Source organism: Ixodes scapularis, unplaced genomic scaffold, assembly GCF_016920785.2.
Source record: "Ixodes scapularis isolate PalLabHiFi unplaced genomic scaffold, ASM1692078v2 PGA_scaffold0__279_contigs__length_252992795, whole genome shotgun sequence".
NCBI lineage: Eukaryota > Metazoa > Arthropoda > Arachnida > Ixodida > Ixodidae > Ixodes > Ixodes scapularis.
The window spans coordinates 27,936,494-27,957,401 of record NW_024609835.1 but is presented as its reverse complement, the minus strand read 5'-3'; the positions used below and the strand labels follow the sequence as shown (position 1 = coordinate 27,957,401).

The 20,908-nt window shown below is 45.7% G+C and overlaps 1 protein-coding gene across 1 annotated transcript in view; it reads right to left on the bottom strand.

The window, feature by feature from the left end:
* Positions 1-2,082: 2,082 nt before the first annotated feature.
* LOC121047616 overlaps positions 2,083-20,908 on the bottom strand; it is a 215,178-nt gene continuing 196,352 nt past the window's right edge. Inside the window, exons 4-8 of the mRNA XM_042291585.1 lie at positions 19,434-19,572; positions 17,941-18,107; positions 7,960-8,066; positions 2,881-2,895; positions 2,083-2,196 (exon numbers count right to left, since the gene is read on the bottom strand). Of these exons, the coding sequence (XP_042147519.1) occupies positions 2,083-2,196; positions 2,881-2,895; positions 7,960-8,066; positions 17,941-18,107; positions 19,434-19,572 (542 nt within the window). The remainder of the gene's footprint in view (positions 2,197-2,880; positions 2,896-7,959; positions 8,067-17,940; positions 18,108-19,433; positions 19,573-20,908) is intronic.

Sequence of the window (20,908 nt, the reverse complement as noted above, 5' to 3'; positions counted from 1 at the left end):
ATTCATTATTATTTTTTTGTTTTTTTTTTAACGCAGGGATGCCTAGCATTGATGGCGGTTTTAACAGTGTTTCCTGATAAAAGGAAAAACTGGTCTAATATAACTGTCGAACACACACATACATACTTCTGTATACTTAATCTCCATCCCTCTACTCCGAGAGGTAAAATGTAATGTAGGATATTACCACACACAACTTGAACAAATAAAAAAAAATTATCACGCGTATTTGATGGCAACACAAATGCATTTGTTAAACACAACTAGTTTACGCATTTTGCTTTAACTATGCTCAGCGACAGCTTAAGACACGCTGGGTTCGGCTGATTACGTTGTCTCGTTTCGCTTCAGTATTGGGTCTTCGGCATTTTTATCGAAAAATGCCGCAATCTCAATAGCTGTGGAGGGATAATTAGATCCTCAAAATTCGCCACGTACTGCGTTTTTTAAGCTGTCAGCAACTGTAACAATTAATAAATGATGCTATTTGAAAGACTCTGCTCCTAACAAGATAAGAAACGAAGCGTTAGTCGAGGCGTTATGTCTAAAATGAACGCAAGATATGCCCCTTCTTTTGCCTTAAAGAAAGAGGAATCGAATATCACACGCATATAAGCCTCAACAGGAGCACGACAATACACCAAGTGCGAGAACAAAGCAGTAAACAAGACACCTGCGACGCCGATCCTTGTGACACTATAACAGCAATACGTATTTCAAAGTTGACCTAAGACCCGAAAACAGAATGAAGAGTTCTAGGGAACAATGTTAACAACCCCACACAATACGCAATGTAGTTTCATCAGGTAACAAAAGCAGGAAACTGCTTGTGTTGCCACACAGAGACATAGCTCGTATTTCTGGAACTCACCCAGTTATGAACCGAGAAGGAATGATATTCGATTGCAACTATCTGCAAGAATTGATAACTATAATTGTAGTGTCTCTTATACGTTTCACTCTTCAGGGAGTGTAAAGGTCTTTTGATAAGAAATGACTCGAAATCACTTCTCTCCAACTTGGTATGTTCACAGTAGCAGGAAATATCTTGGTTTAGAACGTTTTACGAACCGCATCCTGGAAAGGTTTGGTTCATTTTTCATCACTTTTTCACTGACATTGTTATGTTTCTCAAAGTAGAACAGCCGGACAACTGTGTTACTCCTAGCATTGTTCAGCTGTGAAGTATTTGAATTACGCATCTCTACCGTAAGTGTTACCTGCGCATCAACACCTCGTTTGGCGAATCAAAATTACCCTTCCAGATCTCACTTTCCGGGGATCAAGCTCTAGCGCTAATGGCTAAAGGCACGCGGGAATAATTTCAGGGTCGGCTTTGCTCCAGGCATGAAGCACTAAATGAAAACAGTGCTCTTTGTCCAATCAGAGTCGTTTAACCAGTTTTTCTCGTACTTTGAATGACACCAGCTTGTGAAGAACGACCTTGTTAGCCACATCACAAGCTTCCAACGTCTGATACCGACCGCCAGAAAGCACCATACTTCCGATGTTTGTTAAGTAACGAGACACTTTACACACGCACACACTCATACTCACATTCACAAAGAAACCTACGACTAAACAACCAAAGGGAGGAACATATCTCGTAATACTCAGAGTTTACCGCATACCTTGTTAACAACGACGATAACTTGGAAACGAAATCTCGCATATCTCATTCCCAAGGGATTCACAAATGAACGACACTCGGCAAATAACCCCGCAGACCAGAGAGATGAGAGAGGACATGGAATAGTTCGGTTCTCCGCTGCAGGTTTCGCAGAGTGCCAACAAGCCCGTCTTCGTTGGCGATGCTGTTGTTTGGGCAACAATCGTCGGCCGGTCCACGATGTTGTTGCTGTTGTTGTATTTGTTTTGTTATCCTGTTGCGTTGGAAGAAAGAAGAAAGAAGAAGCGGCGCGGTCGGGCGTCGGGCGGGCGTTTTGCCTCGTGAAACGGGTCACCCTTTTGGAGTCACCACAGAGTCCGGGGTTGCTCCGCTGTCGTGGAAGCAGGGCGGGTGGGCTGCTTGGCGTGGCTGGGCGGGGCGGCGGGGAGGCTTTTCTCAGTCCGAGCGTCGCTTCACACGTGCGCCGGCGGAGACGGCGACCGGCCGCGGTTCACGATCACCTTGGGCGATCCGTTCTGCAGGGCCGACTCCACCGCCGGCCCGTTCACTAACGTCGGGGCGTGGTCCTGCGCGACAAACATCCAACCCGCAAAAACTTAAGGAAACCATTCGGAATGCGCTGGTTAGCAATAAAGTAACGTACCTTTTATGAAAAAAAAAAAATCACGCGCTATCTACTAGCTGATGCCCCATTTATCCGCATCCGTCATTGTTTGGGCACGTATTGTTAGCTTGTTTGCACACGAGCGTGACGTCAGCGGTCGGTGAGAACTCGGACCCACTAATACGCTTAGTTCCCAAGAAAGGGCGACAACCGGTGTTACTTGACAGACTTGTCGAAAAAGCTCTATAGTGTTGTTTGTGTGTGTGCGTTCAAAGAGCAAGAAGTTATTCGGCCTTAATGGGCGCTCTGTGACTCCACGGTATATAGACGAGAAATTTAGTTAATAGGAAGTTTTAGTAGACCGTTTTCCCCCCCGCTAAGCCCGTCCGCTACCCGGAACTTTACAGCCAAAGCCATGGGCACGCAGACGCAGTAGCGATTTCTTCGTTGCGGAGGGCTTAGCAGAGGGGGAGACACGGTCTACTAAAACTCCCGAATAGCACTGGTAGCCTGAGGTCTTTATCGTGCATCAGGCGAAACTGATACACGACCGCACGATGGTGCGATGCTCAACCAGATAGAAATCAGTAGGGGTGCGCATTTAGCCTGCAGAATCCTTACACCCCGAGCTTTCGCTCCACGTAACACGAGCTCCGGTGCGCTAGCACACTCGGCCACCTATGCCTCACTGGTTTAAAATGTAATTTATAAAATGTAGATTTTTTTTTTTTTGCTTTCGTTGTTAGTGTTATAGATACTATTTTGGAAAAAGCAATAGTCATCGTCTCAGGCCCGCACCAGTCCGTATGTTGACGCCGCTTGTCATTCAACAAAAGACCGACATGAAGGGATATCTACTTTATGGGAGTGTATGTAGTAATGGGGGGCCGAATTTTCGCCGAATCGAAAATTCGAAGCCGAATCTAGGGACTCGGCAAAGTGGAAGTTTCGTTGAACTTTTTTTTGAAGGTTCGAAAATTTCGGCCGAGATTTGGCACAAATATTTACGAGAAAAGAGTCAAAGTACAGGCTAGCTGGTGGAAGTCAACCATTTCGTCGTTTACCCTGAGCACATGGTTGAAAAACCCCGAGACTGCGGGTAAACGACACAACACTAAAAAGACACAACACTAAAAAAAAAAAACAGTCTAAAAAGACTGTTTTTTTTTTAGAAGAGCAGAAGTAACAGAAAAAACAGGCGGGTCTCAAACTCAGCTACAAGTTTATTTCAAGAACCTCCTCTTATATAGTTCGTTCTCGTCGTCATCAACCAATCACATACGACTTGTCCTCTGCACCGTGACTTTACAGGTTCCACTCTATCACAAAAGAAGCGGACACTCCCAACATTTCCAAGTGAAAAGGTTCTAGCGAAAGATATGCCTCACAAAGACTTCAAGCAACTCTTTTGTGTCCTCACAATAAACAGGACAACAGCCCACAACAACATCCCACTCAAAACAGGTCACCTCCAAAAACAGACAATACCCTCCAATACACACCACATACAATACAGACCAAAAAAGCCTTTCAGGATGACTAAAAAAAAAAAACACTTAAAACTGTAAAAATTGTTTGCAGCGTATGTGATTGGTTGATGACGACGACAAGTCGTATGTGATTAGTTGATGACGACGAGAACGAACTATATAAGAGGAGGTTGTTGAAATAAACATGTAGCTGAGTTTGAGACCTGTCTGTTTTTTCTGTTACTTCTGCTCTTCTAAAAAAAAAAACAGTCTCAGGGTAAACGACGAAATGGTTGACAAATAATTGTTGCCAAATTTAGAAGTTAATATTTCATTTCTTTTCGGGCGAAAAAAAAGTTTTTAGATTTCTTTTCTAATCCATATCGACACAGCTATTACTAAATAAGGTGATCATCTCGAAGATTACTGTATCCGTGTCGTCCTTGCTTGTTTACTGGCAATTTTACAGAGGCTTTTTGTAGAAGTGGTGTGACAAGGAGGTTGGGTAGTAGAAGACGCAATTACGATACGCGAGTTTCGGTTTTGAGGCCTCATCAGGACAAGCCTGCAAGCGTGAACATTGCTAAAATGAAGGCGGTAACGCTGTGTTCTTACTTTCTGTGCGAGTCAACGCATTGGGCGCAAAAATGAATGTCAGGGGTGCTTCACTATAAGAGATAATATTGTTATTGTAAATAAGCATGTTCGTCTAGTTTTCAAATTTTAAAATGCCGGTTTTTGATGTTAGGAAAGACGCCGGGGCTTAGGAAGATGGGAAGTGTTAAAAGTGTCGGATGTCCAACGTCGAGCGTGATAGTTCTGTGTTTAGCTTTATGCGAAAATAGGTAAAGCACGCAATAACGCTAATTAAAAAGCAATATTTTTGTGTTATCCCAAACTACTTGTGAGCCAAAAACAGGATTGCTATAGACCTTTTTCGTGTACTCTCGTCCCCAGCCACCTATAAGCGCATACGGTATGGGCGACGAAAAAATATTAAAACGCTTCAACCTGCAAGTGGTAAAAAAGTAGAGGGGATGCAAAACAAAAATGTGAGACGGTTACGCTTTTATCCTAAATGCCTTCTGTTGGCGTGGCGACGTCAAAACAATGTTTTCGCCTATACTGCAAGTGACGACGATTCAAGATGGTGGCGCCCTTGTGGAAAGGTCTATATGATTGCGAGGAGTGCTTTAAAGTGCTTTTCAGTCATAGTTATGAAGAGAAAAACAGCGCCAAAAGGACGGAGGACAAAGAACGATTTCCTCCTTTCCCCTCCTTACTTTTGGCGCTGTTTTTCTCCTCATAACTATATATAACAAACTCGCCTAACTTTCAACGGTGCTGCTTTTCAGTAAATGTTACAATTACGCTCTAAAAAAACCCGTGCGTCTACATTCCCGCACAATACTCTGAGAGCCAATCACCGGAACTTACTTCGGCAGCTCAGCGAATGACGATACCGAAGCATAAGTTTAGACCAAAAAACACAGTCTGAGTTGTGACATTAAGAAATGCAAGCGCGACGTTTTGCATTGCTTAATTTCACAACACAGAGTGTGTTTTTTGGTCTAAACAGATGTTTCGGCATCGACATTCGCTGAGCTGTCTCCGTAAGTTGCGGTGACTGGCTCTCCGAGTGTTGTGCGAGGAAAGTAGGCGCGCGGGCTTCTTTTAGAGGGTACACTCTAAGAAATTCCTGAGCGCCCGCTTACCCGCAAAACGCTCGAAGAGCCAATCTCTTCGATATACTAAATCAGCTTAGCGAATTATGAGGCGGAACATCTGTTTAGATCTCAGAATTAAGTCTGCGCTGTGGCATTACGCAATGCAAGCACGACGCTTTGCATTGTGTAATGACACAGCGCAGACTTCATTCTCAGGTCTCAACGGATGTTCCTCCTCATCATTCGATGAGCTGACTTCGTAGATCACAGAGATTGACTCTTTGAGTGTTTTACGGGTAAGTAGACCCGCAGGCATTTCTTAGAGTGTACCTCGTTGCATCACTACACTCTAAGAAACGCCTGCGCGTCTACTTACCCGCAAAACACTCGAAGAGCCAATTTCTGCAATCTAGAAAATCATCTCAGCGCATTATGTGGCGGAACATTTGTTTAGACCTGAAAATTAAAATTGCGCAGTGGCATTAAGCAATGAAAGCATGACGCTTTGCATTGTGTAATGCAAAAGCGCAGACTTCATTTTTAGGTCTAAACGGATGTTCCGCCGCATCATTCGCTGGGCTGATTTGGTAGATCGCAGAGATTGGCTTTTTGTGTTTTTTGCGGGCAAGAATACGCGCAGGAATTTCTTAGAGTCTAGAAAGATAAGAGGAAAATCACGTTCTCGAAAATGTACCGCATCATTTATCACTTGTGCATGAAGTGCACAGCGCGAATTCCTTGTCGATATTTTGTTATTCAGGCAAAAATTATTGAAGAGAACCAGACTCACAAAGGGAATCAGAAACAAGCAGTTATCATGTCGCCTACTCCGCACCTTGCCATAGCCGCTGGAAGTGCTACACTGTACCGATGGTAAACGCAACGGTTAACCGAACAAACCGTTACGACCGCACGGTGTCTATTTCCAATTCATGGCTCCGTCGTGTTTTCGTGCGTGGGCAGGCATTTGCCGAATTTCGCCGAATGTTTGCGGAACGTACCTTCAAAAGTTCGGCCTGTGCCGAACTTCGCCGAATCTGAAGTTCGGTAGATTCGGCCCATCACTAATTGTAAGTGACATCTGCGGAAATGGGATTGTGGTTCGACTATAATCTCACGTTTCGCTTTCGGTACCCAGAATTACATCACAACAAAATATGAAGACTTTCGGAACTGGTTGGAGGAACTTGAAAAGAAATGCCTGAAAACCTTAATGCAGCAGCCAATGCAGACCTTAAGAAGCAAAGTCTCGTAACAGAATTTTAGTCGAGGCTTACAGGGTTTATTATTTGTTTATTTTTAGCATAATCTTAATCGAATATGACTCCGTGAAATGTTTCAGTTGTTGCCCGGTGAGCAGTAATTCCGTTCTGTCGTTGACATCAATTCTAAATCGAAATGTTCGTGTGTACGTGACTCGCTAACTCAGCTCGTAGAATCGCAGCTTAGGATTCGCGTGTGAAGCGACGGCTGCGGCCGTAAGTTAATGCAATAATGTAGGCCAATTTTTCCCGCCAGTTATTTTCTTATCATCACCTTTATATTGTCATTTTCTCTTATTTTTTTTTTTAGGGTTTTATGCCAGAGTAAAACGATGGTGAGGCAACCTCAGCGGACTAACGCGTGGAAGCCTTTGACTCCGCGATACATGAGTTTCCCGAATTCGGCAGCTGTCTACCTAAATGGGTCTATCCGCTCAGCTAGGATAGGATATGATGGAGTAGGATGGGATAGGTTAGGATAGAATCGAAGAGGACAGCAAAGAATAGGATAGGACAGGATAGGATAAGATGGGGCTATGAAAGGGCGAGCAAGCTAAGCTCAATCCCATTATCCGCTCAGACTCGTTGCAGAAGCCATTGTGGCTAACTGAACTACGTAATTCAACATTAATGGGTGTACAATATTGTGCTAAGTCCGGGAAGGAACTCAGTACCACCGAGTCATACCAATTCCAATTTGGATGGCCATGCTCATTCCGTCTCAGAGTATTATATCGTGTGTAAATGCATTCGACAATTACCGTCGCTATGAACACGACACCGTATCCCTCGACTGTACAAAGACTGTTTCAGTACCACATAAAAGACAAAACCCGCTCTTTACATCATTGTTCGTGAATTTCCCACCCCATTTTGATAAACCCAAATCCAAATCATCAACGTAGGTGAATGAATCCAACTCCCCGCAAGATATTTTAAATGTGATTGCCATGAAAGTTTCAAGGCAAAACTGAAAAAATGTTCGCTCAAAATTATTTGTCATTAAAAAACTTTTTTCGTGTCTATCTTTCGCTCGATGCTTTTATTCAATTTTATCTATGTTCCTATGCCAAGAAATTTGTGTGCTTTAAAATTTCTATTGGATCTGTGGGCATAAATGGTATACTTGTTCAATATCTCACCCCTGTAACAGCCAACAATATAAATGAATGAAATAAAAACAAAACAAACACAACCGCCGGCGTCGTGGCTAATCAAAGTGCGCAGCTGGGGAGAATTAAAAAGAAGCGTGTGTCCGGGAAAAGAAACGGCAGAGAGAAACGATGATTTTTGGGGTGTCGGGGCTCGGGAGCACTCGAATCCTTACCTTGCCTTGATGCTCGGCGTGGTGGTGCAACATCGAAGCGCGCCTGAGATCCGGGCTTCCGCATTGGCTGCCCGCCCGACTTCCGGCCCTGCTTCCGGCTCGACTTCCTGTTGGAAAACAAGAACGCCCCGGGCGCCGGCCAAAGTCGGCGCCTGTCGACTACTCGACAACCCCGAAAATTGCGCCATGCTACGAAACGCTACCCGGAGAGAACTCTTTCAGAAAACCGACGAAGAGAAAAAAAAAACATAAACAAGTTATGTAGCCTCTGAAAACCAATCCCGTCAGTTTGCGAGAAACAATGTCCCTGCCATACAATTGCTAATCCTTCTTGTCCACACGTTTCATGGCCATATGTTTCGCCTCACTGGATAAGGCTGTACAACTGCGCGGCCCGGTTGATACGGGCACGGTGCGTATTCGGTGTTACGGCGTGCGCTGTTCCATGACCGACTCTGGTTATGAAATTTAAAAAAAAACACAAACACACACACAATTTTAGAACGTTTTATTATTTTTTTTTTTGCTCGCACCTAGTGAATAGTTTTAGACTAGCATACCGTACTTGGACGAAGTGGTACCATGGGTGGAGGCTTAGGAATAGTGGTTTATTAACGTTGTGAGTCCACGGTATTTACTCTGCAGAGGAGGAGCTGCAAGAGCAGTCGTACCCAGCAGCAAATCGCATGCAACAAAAGGAACAAAAATGCCGCCACCCACACATAGTTTCCCACGTCGATGATATACTGATCCTAGGAACTCAAAGAACCACATGAGATCGCTGTACCTTATCTTAAAACGAGCAAACGAATAATTAGAGAACAAATACCGCCTACGGAGACGGGGACTGAATGCTTTGTTTGAATTTGATATGATTATACCTTGCGAAGGACATATAGACGCCTAAGGATAATGGATGTGACATTTCGCTCGCGTAATGGCCCTGCGCAGATGACATTTACGAAAATGCAATCGTCTTCTGAGTGACTAAAAATAAAAAAAGAGCGCGATTCCTAAGAATCTTATTACCGCTCTACAACCAACGAAATTGCGGCATTATTTGATGGCCGAATAGCAAATTACGATGAAAGCAGCATAAATATGCTTCTTGCGTTTTTTAAGCTTGACTACAACTATCGACATTTTTTGGATGCCATTAATTGGACCGCCACGTGACAGGCCGGAAAGTAGACACGTAGTCCTCTTTTACGATGCAATACAATTCATTACGTTGCTTTTTTTTTCCTTTACGCGTTACAACTCAATTCTCACATACGCCAATAAGGCTTGTGTGTGGGACGCGGCAGCAGTGGTAGAGGTGAAAACAGGGTAATGTAACGAGAACACAATTTGAGTCTTTAACGAAAATACAAAACACAACAACATTATTTTGCCAATATCTCATACTGTTGTCACTGTTCGCAGCGAGAAGTGCAGAGGAACGAGTGGTACTTACACCTAACTGCGCATGCTAACGATTTGGTGTAACCATATTGGTTTGTATCAGCACTGCATGTCTGTTGAGTGTATGCCTCCCCCGTAAAGAGTAGCGGCGGTCTTTTCGCGTGCTCTGTAGTGAGGTAAACGCAAACAAATCCTTATGCGGAGAAAAAGTGTTTCACAACGGGTTTCTGGAGCATCAAAAGGCAAGGATAGGCACCCCAATAAACGGGCAACAATAAGAGTGCGGAAAGAAGTCGCGATGACGGGGCAGCCAAACGCGCACTGTCATTGGCTGAGACCAGATCTGTACGTAATGAGTTACAAGTAACTGATTACTCGTAATCAATTACATTTGATAATAACTATTTAACGCTTCAATTACTTTTTTATGTTGTAACGTTCGCTGTCATTCAATTACCATCTTTCTAAAATCAACTATACAAGTAATCAGTTATATGTTTCCGAAATGGCTAACATCATTGAGTTGAGTTCTTTTACGTAACAAATTGCTCTGTGTGCCAATGTGTCGCTCGTCTATGTTGCACCAACGTTGCTCACTTTTGTTTGACCCCTAAACAACTTTAAAAAAATATACCAAGATACCAGGAGGTTTAGGAGGTCAACGCGATCACCGACGTTTTGACTGTACAGCTGTCAAAAGTGCCTCTTTTCCTCTCTACGGGTTGTTTTGATTCGGATTTGCCTCGGCACATAGGTCTGTGTTCTGCACTGTCTTTTTTTTTAGTAACGGGTACAAGACTGGCTGAAATTGGGGAGATACAAAAGCGCGATAGAGCATTTGGAGAATCCACAGACGCACAAGGTCCGCAAAGAGCTGATGAAGCTTGCACGTCGCATAGATGTCTTCAAACCGTTGCGTTGTGGCATTGGTGGAAGGTGTTTGTAATCGAATATATGTTATGTCTCTTTTAAACCACCACTTATAAATTTAAGTAAAGAAAAATATAAAATACGGTACTTTCGTCGTCCCAACTTTTGAAATGCGACAGCGTCTATGAGATTACGCCGAACCAGTGCCGCGCAGTCCTGCTTAAGCTAGGCGATCGAAGCAATACTCTTTCTCTGCCAGCGTGATTGCGAGTCTTGAGATCAGGGATATAGGCAAAAGTGAAAATATCCAGACAATGTCTCTAAAACGTGAGACATCACAATATCGGAAATTTTAGTCGGAGCGAAAAAAAAAACGGCCGCTTGTAATTGAACTCAAACGGAGTTGATGTCAACCCTTTAAAAGTAAGGATATTCAAAGCCCTTCGTTCAGACGACGGCGACTATTTTCATATTTTCCAAATCTCTCGACGACAGCGCACTTCGCGACGACGACCTTAATTGAATTTTGAATTGAAGCAAAAAAATAAATATTACTAACTACTGCGACATAATAGCAAAAACAAAATAGAAGACGGTCCTTCAGAGAACGAAGAGTTGACAACACAAAAAAGAAAAAAAAACAATCGGAAGGAACATTGGAAAGCGAAAACGGAAAGAGACGAAACTAACGGTCTCGAGGGAGTACCTCTGGGATCGATGTTGGTACATTTTGATCAACATCAGAGGAACGAGAGTGAACCCAAAGAAAGAAAACTGGCCCATCCGAGGAACGCTCTTTTCTTCTCCGAACTCGCGGTGGTTCCTCTTGGGGCGCCCAGTCTTTCAGCCTTAAGACAAAGATCGATGGTGAGCGGGAAAGGTAAAGGTGAATCCTACAATATTGCACAAGACTCCTCTTGAAGAATCAAGCAAAGAGCTAGGTACTCCAGTCTAAGAATAAAAACAAAAAACAAAACAAAAATATCGTATCAGAGCTGCAAAACTTTTGATGTAGCTACTAGCTATCAGCTGTGTGCACCAAAGCGACTCTTGAGGCTGTTTTCTTTAGTTTATTAACGGAAGAGTAGGCGATAAACAACACATCGCAGCTGCTCCCACAGGTTTGGTGTTACCAAAACAATAAGAGATTTTGTTTTCTTTGGAAGTGACGCGGCTTTGTTTTTGTGTCTTTGTTATTCCTTGAATTCCACTAAAGTGAGTCTCGTAAAGGTAGACCCGAGAAAAACAAATAAAAAAAACATTACGGAAAAAATATTCCCGGTCGCACAATTTATAAGCTGGCGCTTGATATATAGGATCGAATTTGTCTTCATTAGCCGCGCGAATGAAGCGTCTTTCCGCGTTCGCTAAAAAGCCGACGAAAAAAAAAAGAAAGATTTTGGGCGCATAATGTTTAATGAGGATCGACTCGCATAACGCGATATAAAAATGCAACTCGAGAGCTTTTGCTCGATGCGAGTCGGGAGTTTCTAAATATTACGACTGTTAATAACTGAAAACAAACCAGAAACCTGTTTCTATTTTTTTATATTTTCAAACGAAGGGAAATCCGTCGCTTTCCGAACGGAAATATTATTGGATTTAAAAATCAATATTTGTACGACCTAGCGACGTAGAGACTCATTTTGGTGTTCTGTTCTTGTTTTAGGGAGATTACCCACCGTGATGGAAATAATGTGATTGTCTTTATGGTAGATACAGGCTCACAGCCATAAGCACGGCGCAAAACGCGTTAAGGTAAACGAAGCAAATTAAGAAAAAAATATTAGTAAATGTATGTTGTATGTGTTACGCGTTAGCTGACTACCGAAACTAAGCCTGAAACAAACAAAAAAATATTGCCTTTATTTTGAAGACACAAAACAGTAGATATTTCTGGTGTACACATTCACGTGGGAGAGGTAACAGATGATGGCATATCGACCGGTGAGCGGCTCTGGGCGCTTCGCTTGTCATAAAACGCTCAGGAGAACCAGCACAATCTCGACAAGTCTATGATCTACATTCGCAGATCGATCCTATGTTTCTGCGGGATTGAATCGTTGCCTCTTCGGAAACGCAGACGCTTCTGACAGGAAAATTACCACTCCTAGAACGTCAAACAATGCCAGAAATAAGATTAATTTTTTTGTTTAACTGAAGGCTGTATTAGACATTCGTGTTTGAAAATTGAGTGTTAAGGGCTGTGTTGCGAACGTTATGTGTATGACAAGGTGGTTATCATGGCAATCGATGTCCGTTCAAGGAGGTGTTGTGAAACAGCAGGGGTCGTAGCGCTGTCCGTCATGTTCAGACGGAAATGTCTGAACCAGCTTTTAGAGTTTATAAGCTTTTACATACAATGCGCAGGGCAGAAGTTAATAACATATCATAGTACAATGGTTTTGGTAATTTTTATTGTTAGCGCGTGCCTCAGATCTCATGCTGTCATGAAACGTTCAGGCAAAAATTTTAGATTCTGACTGGTATGTGGCTCGCGTTTTTTGATAATTAAAGATCTCTTTCTCCAGATATCTGTATTCGTATATCACTTTGTTTGATGGGATAGGTACCATACTTACTCTATGATTGACCTGCACGTTTTAAAATCGATGATGATGATGATGATGAAGTGATGATGAGGATGCGGTTTGTTCCCTTTGAAACGGGCGAGCGCAAACTAAGTTCGTGCCCAAGCCTGCGAGCGAGGAGGTCTTAATGCCCTCTGAGGTGGATCTTATTCCACCAATCTTCAAGTCTTCGTTTAGTGGCCACTACAAGCCTGTGCCGGCCGCTAGAAGGCCCCTTCATCTGCGTAGCTGCAGAGCTTTGTGCATCAGAGTAGTCTGCTTGGTTGCGCCCGATTTCAGTAATTGTGAAGCCCAACGCCTCAGCGAGCACTAAGGGGCTCTGCAGGCGTGGGCACTGGGACGGCTGAAGTCCCGCACAATCTAGCACAACGTGCTCCACCGTTTCATCGTAGCCTCCGCAGACCCGACACGCGCTCGAGGTCATCGTAGCATCAAACCGGTATCTGTAAACTAGTGTCCGGAGGGCCCCGACGCGCGCCGATGACAACAAGCGGCTGCCCAGGCTGTTGTCGTACAGCAGTGCTTCCGATGCGATGGTTGTTTTGTGGTTCAGGTACACTTAGAGCGTCGACTTTGTTTTTGCGTCTCAAAGCCATTGTTGGGCGTCGTTGTCACGGACTTTCTTCTTAACCTCTGACGCCCATTCCCTTTCTGATGACGCTTCAACGGGGTCATAAAAAAGGCCATACTTGTGCTCAAGTTGATGAAGGCGCTTCTGCCAGCGTGTCCGCAGCCCCGTCAGGTGAGTGTACATAAACAACCTCCTGGCCCACCTGCAGCCGTCCATATGGCGAAGACGCCCGTAGTAGGTAATTTTGCTGGTTGCCTCCCGAGCCTCAAAGGAGGACCAGCCCAGCTCTCCCTGAACTGCCTCGTTGGCGACCCCGCCGTGGCAGCCCAATGCCTGGCGTCCAATCTCTCTCTGTCGGCGTTCCATATGGGCTGGGACATCACCGGGAACGCATACTACGGCATTTGAAAATGTCAGTCCAGGTACTACTACCGCTTTCCAGAGCTCCCGGGACAAAATGAACTGATTGCAGCTCCAAAGGCTTCGCTTACGGAGAATGTTGGCTCCTCGTGTGGCTGCGTGGCGAAGATAAGTGTGGTGGACTTGTAGGTAGTCTGCCGCATTTGACAGTGTGATGCCCAAGTACTTATATGAGCCGAGTATTGGCACATATCGCATGCGCCGAGGCGAAGGCTGCCGAGTGTTGGCTCGAAGGAGCCTGAAAACACAACCACCGCTGACTTGCCCGCGTTGAATCTCAAGCCAAGCTCGATAGCCTCATGAGTGCATATGTCAAAAAGTTGTTGCATTTCAGACACTGATGCCGCAGTAAGTACCACATCGTCTGCATAAGTTAGTCCCGGCAGAACCCAGTTGACGGTCTCGCCATACTCCAGGTGAGTTAGAGAAAAGCCCAGCCCTGATCAGATGAGCTGCCTCTCTAGAGTGGTCACGTAGAGCATATATAAGAGCGGAGATAGTAGGCATCCTTGCCGCAAGCCCCTCGTCACCAGCACCTCCTCAGACGTACCCTCACCGAGTTGGGTTCTAACCGTGTTACCATCGTAAAGACGGTAGATGAGCGCTGTCCACTCCGGTCGCATGTTAAAATCCTGGAGTTGACGAACGAGCAGGGCATATGCGACGCTATCGTAGGCATTCGCGATGTCTAGAAAGCAACAGATAAGATTCCTTTTCTCCCTTCGGGCCACCTCAATACATTGTGTAAGGGTATACACGTGATCTTCCAATCGGCGCCCCCCTCGGAAGCCTCCTTGGAGTTCCGTCAGTAAACCCTCTTCCTCCGCCCATGCGGTCCTGTGCTCGTTCATGATGTAAGCGAAAGTCCTATACACCGTACTTTTTACGGTCAGGGGTCTGTAGTGTCGAAGATAATGACGATCACATCTGTTTTTAGGAATCAGTACGACCCGACCACCCCTCCAGTCTCGAGGAATCCCATCTGTCCCAGACAGAATGTTCTCGAAGATGTCCGCCAGCTGATCCCTGGACTCCCTCCCCAACGCCTTAAGCACACTTGCCGGAATCTTGTGTAAGCCTTGGGCGGTGTTGTTCTTAATATGTGCCAGTGCGCGTATAAGGGACACCCTCCCGATTGTTACACAGGTAGCGTCATCCGGCGTCAAGGCCGTACCTTCCGTCGGGCTTAAATCCTTTAGCGGTGCCGCTTCCGGAGGTGAAAACACCTCTACCAAATGATCTGTGAGACATTGTCCCAGTCGCTCTGTTGGGTGCCTTGTGTCTTCGTCTAGGATAGTGAGGCACTGCTCCCTTCCGTTGAGAGTTCCTAGGTACCTCCAGAACTTCCTAGGTGCATCTCTTCCGCTTGCACTAATTTCTCTCATTGTGACCATGTCAGCCTGAGCCATTTTCTCCTGGACAAGTTGCTTTGCGGCTTGCTTCTGGAGTTGGTACGCATGCCACTTTAAAGGAACTTTGCCACTCTGGCCGCCAAGAAGGACCGTGCGGTGCTCCCTGTTCAGCTCTTGTCGCAATCTGATAGCGGCTTGTACTTCCGCGTCCCACCATCGCTTTCTTGGTCGTCGTCCACCTCGTTCTTTTGTAGAATGCTGCTTGATGAGGTGCCTTAATTCGTCCACATATTCTGCGTATCCAGACGCACTCACCCTCTTGCTCTCGCACTCCTCCATAACTTTCTCAGCTGCCGTTGGGGATAGCCGGAAACCGCCTGTCCGAGAGGGCTTTTGTTTTCTTAGTTGTCGTGTTGGCATTTGAGAACTGTAACCTTATTCGGTTGTGGTCGCTCCCAACACTATGGTCACCAGCTTCATCGATGTTTGCGTGGACAAGGTAGCGGGCCAGGTTCTGTGAAACCAAGGCATAGTCAATGCAAGTTTTGCTTCCACGGGCACTCCTCGTATATTGCCCTTCACATGAGGCTCTAAGATTGACTATCTCCAGAGCGTTATCTTCGGCCATCTGCATTGTCATTCGTCCATTCTCGTCCTCCAGTCCATCCAGTTCATGCACGTGTCCGTTGAAGTCACCCATAATAAGAACCTCTCTTGTAGCAGCAAGGGCCTTGGCATCGGTTGTCACACAAGCCATTAAACGCTGGTTCTCTTCTCTGCGCGCAGTTCCTACCGACAGGTACACTGTGCAAACGGCTACAGGGATCGCATTGAGCATATTTTTTTTATAACAAATGTTGGAATAAATGACAACCCTGAAATGATACTACTGGAAGACTCGGGACCATTCGTGCTTGTAGTGGATATGAACATCTTGTGTGATCCTTTTCACAAAATCATAATTTTAGTCAGGGCTATGGTGCTTGATGAGCTCCTCGATAGGTGTGTTTACTGCATCTTTAATTTGTCTCATAGATTTCTGGCTGCTGAGCGTGGAACCGCGCAGTATCAAAGACTCCAGACGTCTAAACAAGTCAGGAGAATCCTACAAGAACTAGGGCACGAAACCCAAGACGTACCAACCATACCAGACCTGACACCACCATGGAACCCCGAGTAAACACCAAGTTCACTCCCCAGAACATGAATCCCAACACAAACCAAAAACAGAGAAGCGAAATCAGACGACGAATCCCCGTAGAGCAAGAACCCCACAACCCACTGCAACACGGATGCCACCCACGACCCCAAGAACAAGAGAGACACGACCGCTTTAGTGGGTCCAGAAAAAAAAAAGAAAACAACATACAGCCATAAAGATGCACCATCTGCCACCAGTCGAGAAACCCTAGCCATAGCAGAAGCCATCAAAGAAGACGCTGCCGAGGGGGACATCTTACAGTTAGAACAGACAGATAGGGAGCTGTACGCAACTACAAAGACAACATTCTGCAGTCCAACGTTGTGGCTGTGCTATCAGACACCATGGCCAACCATAACAATACCATGGTAACCCCAAAGTGAAACAGGGGCACCAGGGAAATGAGGGGAACGAACTCGCCCACGAGCCTGTCCGGGGAAACCCCAATCTAGACAACCTTTATCCATGACCCCAATTCTATGACCCCTTCATTCATAGGACCTTTCTGCACAAACAGATAATCAGGACGCTCAGCGATCCCAGAGAAAGAAAACCTTTACTAAACAGCCCTTCTTATATGTTAAACAGAAAAGACTCGACTAGAGTGCGCAGGGTGCATACTAGAATTCTAATGACGGAACACCTCAAGCACTCCATTAGCGGCGCAGAAGGCAACCTACGATGTAGAACCTGCAGCCAGTACCCAAGTAATGACCGTCAGCTTTCGGACTTCTCCGAGCTAGCGGTCGGAACTCAAGCAACACTGCAAGCTCTTCCATACATACTCAAGCCCTGGAGCTGAGAGAGCGGTCCAACCCTGGACATATATATGCGTGTCTAAATAAAACGCTCAGTCCTTTCCTTCCTAATTGAACGGGCTCGTTTTTTTTTCTTTCTTAAATCTTCTTGTTGCATGAACACGCCGGCCAGAACCATGCAGTAGCAGCAGCACCAAGGCCGATAGACCCTATTACCTTCTCCGCTGCCGTCTCCGCTCCTCTAGTTCTTCGTTTGTCCTCGGGAGGGCGAACGGCGAGGTGGAGTACAAGCCTTAGCATCGCTTATCACCCCAGCGAAAAATGCTGAGTCACTGAGCTGTGGACGCATGCGCAGAGTCCAATATGCCTAACAGCGGAACAACAGCGCATGCTCAGAAGGCGTTCCATGGCCCAGCAGACAAGGATGGCAGCGTGCAGAAGGCGATTTTTGCAAAGGTCTATATATAGACCAAAAAAGCGGCTCCGACGTCATGCCGCTGCGGTAGCGCTGGTGTCAGTATGGCGCATGCGCATAGACTTCGTCTCACTCGAATCTGGTTTCCGCGCACACGCAACGCCCCCACATATTGTGGGAAAACGCGGGATACTTTGTAAGCATCGCGTCTGTCTATAGACACTGGAAAAACGTGTATGCGCTAAACGAGGACGAACACTGAGAAAGGGGCACGGACAAGCGCTTCTCTCTGTCCCCTTATTCGTGTTCGTCTCCGTTGGCGCATACACGTACCCTGAGCATCATACACCATCGAGAACAACAATAGGTCTATACGGACCAGGGGTCCAAGATTCTTACCTGCTCTCGAAGGCGAAAGCTGAGAGCACGCACTGGGACGCCTGGAGCCTCCCGGCAGACTGACGTGACTGGCCCTGCGCTTGCCACGTTTGCCGCTGCCCAGTTTGAGGGGGGTCAGCCGCGCATTCGGGGTGTTGAAGATGGTCCGCTGGTTCCGGAACCGGGCCCTGCACGAGAGCGCCACCAGCGCGCGTCGAGCGTTTCATGTCTGGTTTCCTCTGTCATTCCTTTGTAGGAGCGTTTTTCTTTAGAGATGGCATTTCATAAAGGTCAAAAAAAGGTCGTGGTGTCTCCTTCAAGACACGCAGAAAATCAATCCCCAAAATGTACAGCGCGCCCTCCCCCCCCCTCCTTCCCGCCCCCCCTCCTTCCCGCCCCCCCCCCCCCCCCTTCGCGCCCCCCCCCCCCCTTCCCGCCCCCAGAAAAAAAAAAATATTACAGTTTTGTTTATTCCGCAGAATTGAACGACGCATAGCCTCCGCTCAAATGTAGCGCTAGCGGTCCAAACCAGAAGCCAAGGTTTCGGAAGTAACCATTAACTTACTAAAATTTATAGCTGATTTTGTAAGAAGTTTAATAGAAAAATTAGGCCCATTCTTAATAACTGGCGTGATTAAACTCCATGTATTTGAGGACTCCGTCGACCTTCGTTTTCCCTGTAAAAAGTTAAAATAAAAACTGAGGTTAGTAAAATAACGGTCAGTTTTGAAACTTTGGCATCTGTTTCGAACAGCTAGTTCGAAAGTTCATTTTCCGCATTTGGGCGGAAAATGAACTTTCGACGACGCGTAATTTATTTTTGTGTCCAAAAGAAAACCGCTTTATTTTTTTTTTTAGCAGCCTGTATTAAGGTAGCTTGGCTCAGGACAGGACCAAAAAAATGATGCCGGACAAAAGAGATGAAGTTGGTGATGTGACACAAAAAATGGCATGTCATTATCGTCATTTTTGGCGATCACAGAATTTCATTTTCAGGAGAAACGTCTTTGTAGCCGCGTCACCAGTCTAGCGACGCTTTATATATTGCATTTATTGGCTCGCCTCCGGATCGGCAGAAAGTAAACGCAAGGACATTACGTATCCATACGTGGAGGGCCAAGTTTTCCTTCTAAAGATTGTATCTTTTGGAAGTAATTTAAATTGACTTGTCTGAACAAAATACGTACAAAAGTACGCTACAGAAAATACGCTCAGATCGTCAATGACGAATATTTTTTTCGATCAACTCAGCTAATGAAAAAAGACGAGGTATATTAATTTTTAACTGCAATGTAAACTCAATATAAAAAAAAATTTTGTGGAAACATTTTTTTTTAACGTTTATAATAATATTTTTTCAAGATATCTCAAGCTTTTAATACCGATCGTGATGACTCAAACGATGCAACTGACGTAGGTTTCAAATGCATTTAGCGAACGTGCGGGCATTCCTCAAGTTTCCATTTACAGAACTTGCGTATAGATGGGGTGTCAATGGTGGGACTTCTACGCACCTGCTGAAAAGCTGCAGCGCGACGCACATGCCGACGAACATGATGGCGAGGCACACGATGATGGGCACCATGTTCTCCTCCGATATGGATTCGCTCTTGCGGTCGGCTCCGAACGGACGGATCGTCTGCAGCTCTTGGTCTGCGAGGCCCGTCAAAGACAGATTAGAGAATAACAGGTGTGTCAACCTTTAGAACCGCGGTCCGACCGCTACCACATCACACAAATGACAGTATGCAGACAGACCCTGTCTGAGAAGCGTTTCTTCCGTTTACGGCGATCCCATTTACTATACAAAAGCTCTCCGCGGAGATCTCCGTAGCAAACATACGCGCGAAGCAAACACGTGTTTCGAAGAAGCTTGAGGCAGGACCGCGGATAATTCTGTCATCGTGTCTGCAGAAAAACTCCGTGTCTTTTGTATGATGTATGGGCAGGGCGACTGCGAATCGAGGGGGACAAGGGACCTGTTGGAAGGCTGCAGGGCGGCTGGACCTGACGAATAGAGCATCCCCAAGAGACAGAACAAAATCTCCTGGAGAAACATATACGGGGAGCAAGTCGTCTGCTTCTTGCGGAGGAGTCGCGGTGACGGCAGAGCGACGCCGAGCACTGATTGGCTTTGATAGGAAGGATAGTGGGCAGACCTCAATGCTAGATGCCTCGAGGTCTACCCCTATGTTTTTTTTGCAATCAGGCAAAAAGTGTTTGGCGTTCTGACATCATCGCAACCCCTGTGCGCGCGCTGAAAAAAGTCTGTGCGTCGACTTTCACGCACAACACTTGGAGAGCCTATCACCGCGACTTACGGAAGCAGCTCAGCGAATGATGATCTCGAAACATATGTTTAGACCAAAAAAACGCAGTCTGAGTTGTGACATTAAGCAATGCAAAATGCCACGCTTGCATTGCCTAATGTCACAACTCAGACAACGCTTTTTGGTCTAAACATATGTTTCGGCATCGTCATTCGCTGAGCTGTCTCCATAAGCTGCGGTGATTGGCTCGCCCAGTGTTGTGCGTGAAAGTAGACGCACTGATATTTTTTGGAGTGCACAAAGCAGACGAACATTCCCTCCGCATAGGCTGTCACTATGACGCTTCCAGAAGGATAGCTTTGAAGTTGTTTTTGTAGTCACTGGCAGCTCAAGGAAGCCGGAATGTGGCGAGTCCCGAGCTTTTCATTATTGCTCCACGGGCAATCAGATCGTTGTATTTTGCCGAGAGGAACACCTTAGAACCAATCACAAAACCAGGAGCGTTAATGCCTCAAGCCACTCTAGCGTTTCTTAAGCTTTCTTAAGCAAAGAGGCAATCTCTGCGATCTAGGTTATCTGCTCAGCGAATGATGAAGCAGAACATCTGTTTAGACCTAAAAATAAAGTCTGCGCTGTGGCATTACGCAATGCAAAGCGTCATGCTTGCATTGCGTAATGGCACAGCGCAGACTAATTGTCGAAGTCTGAACAGATGTTCC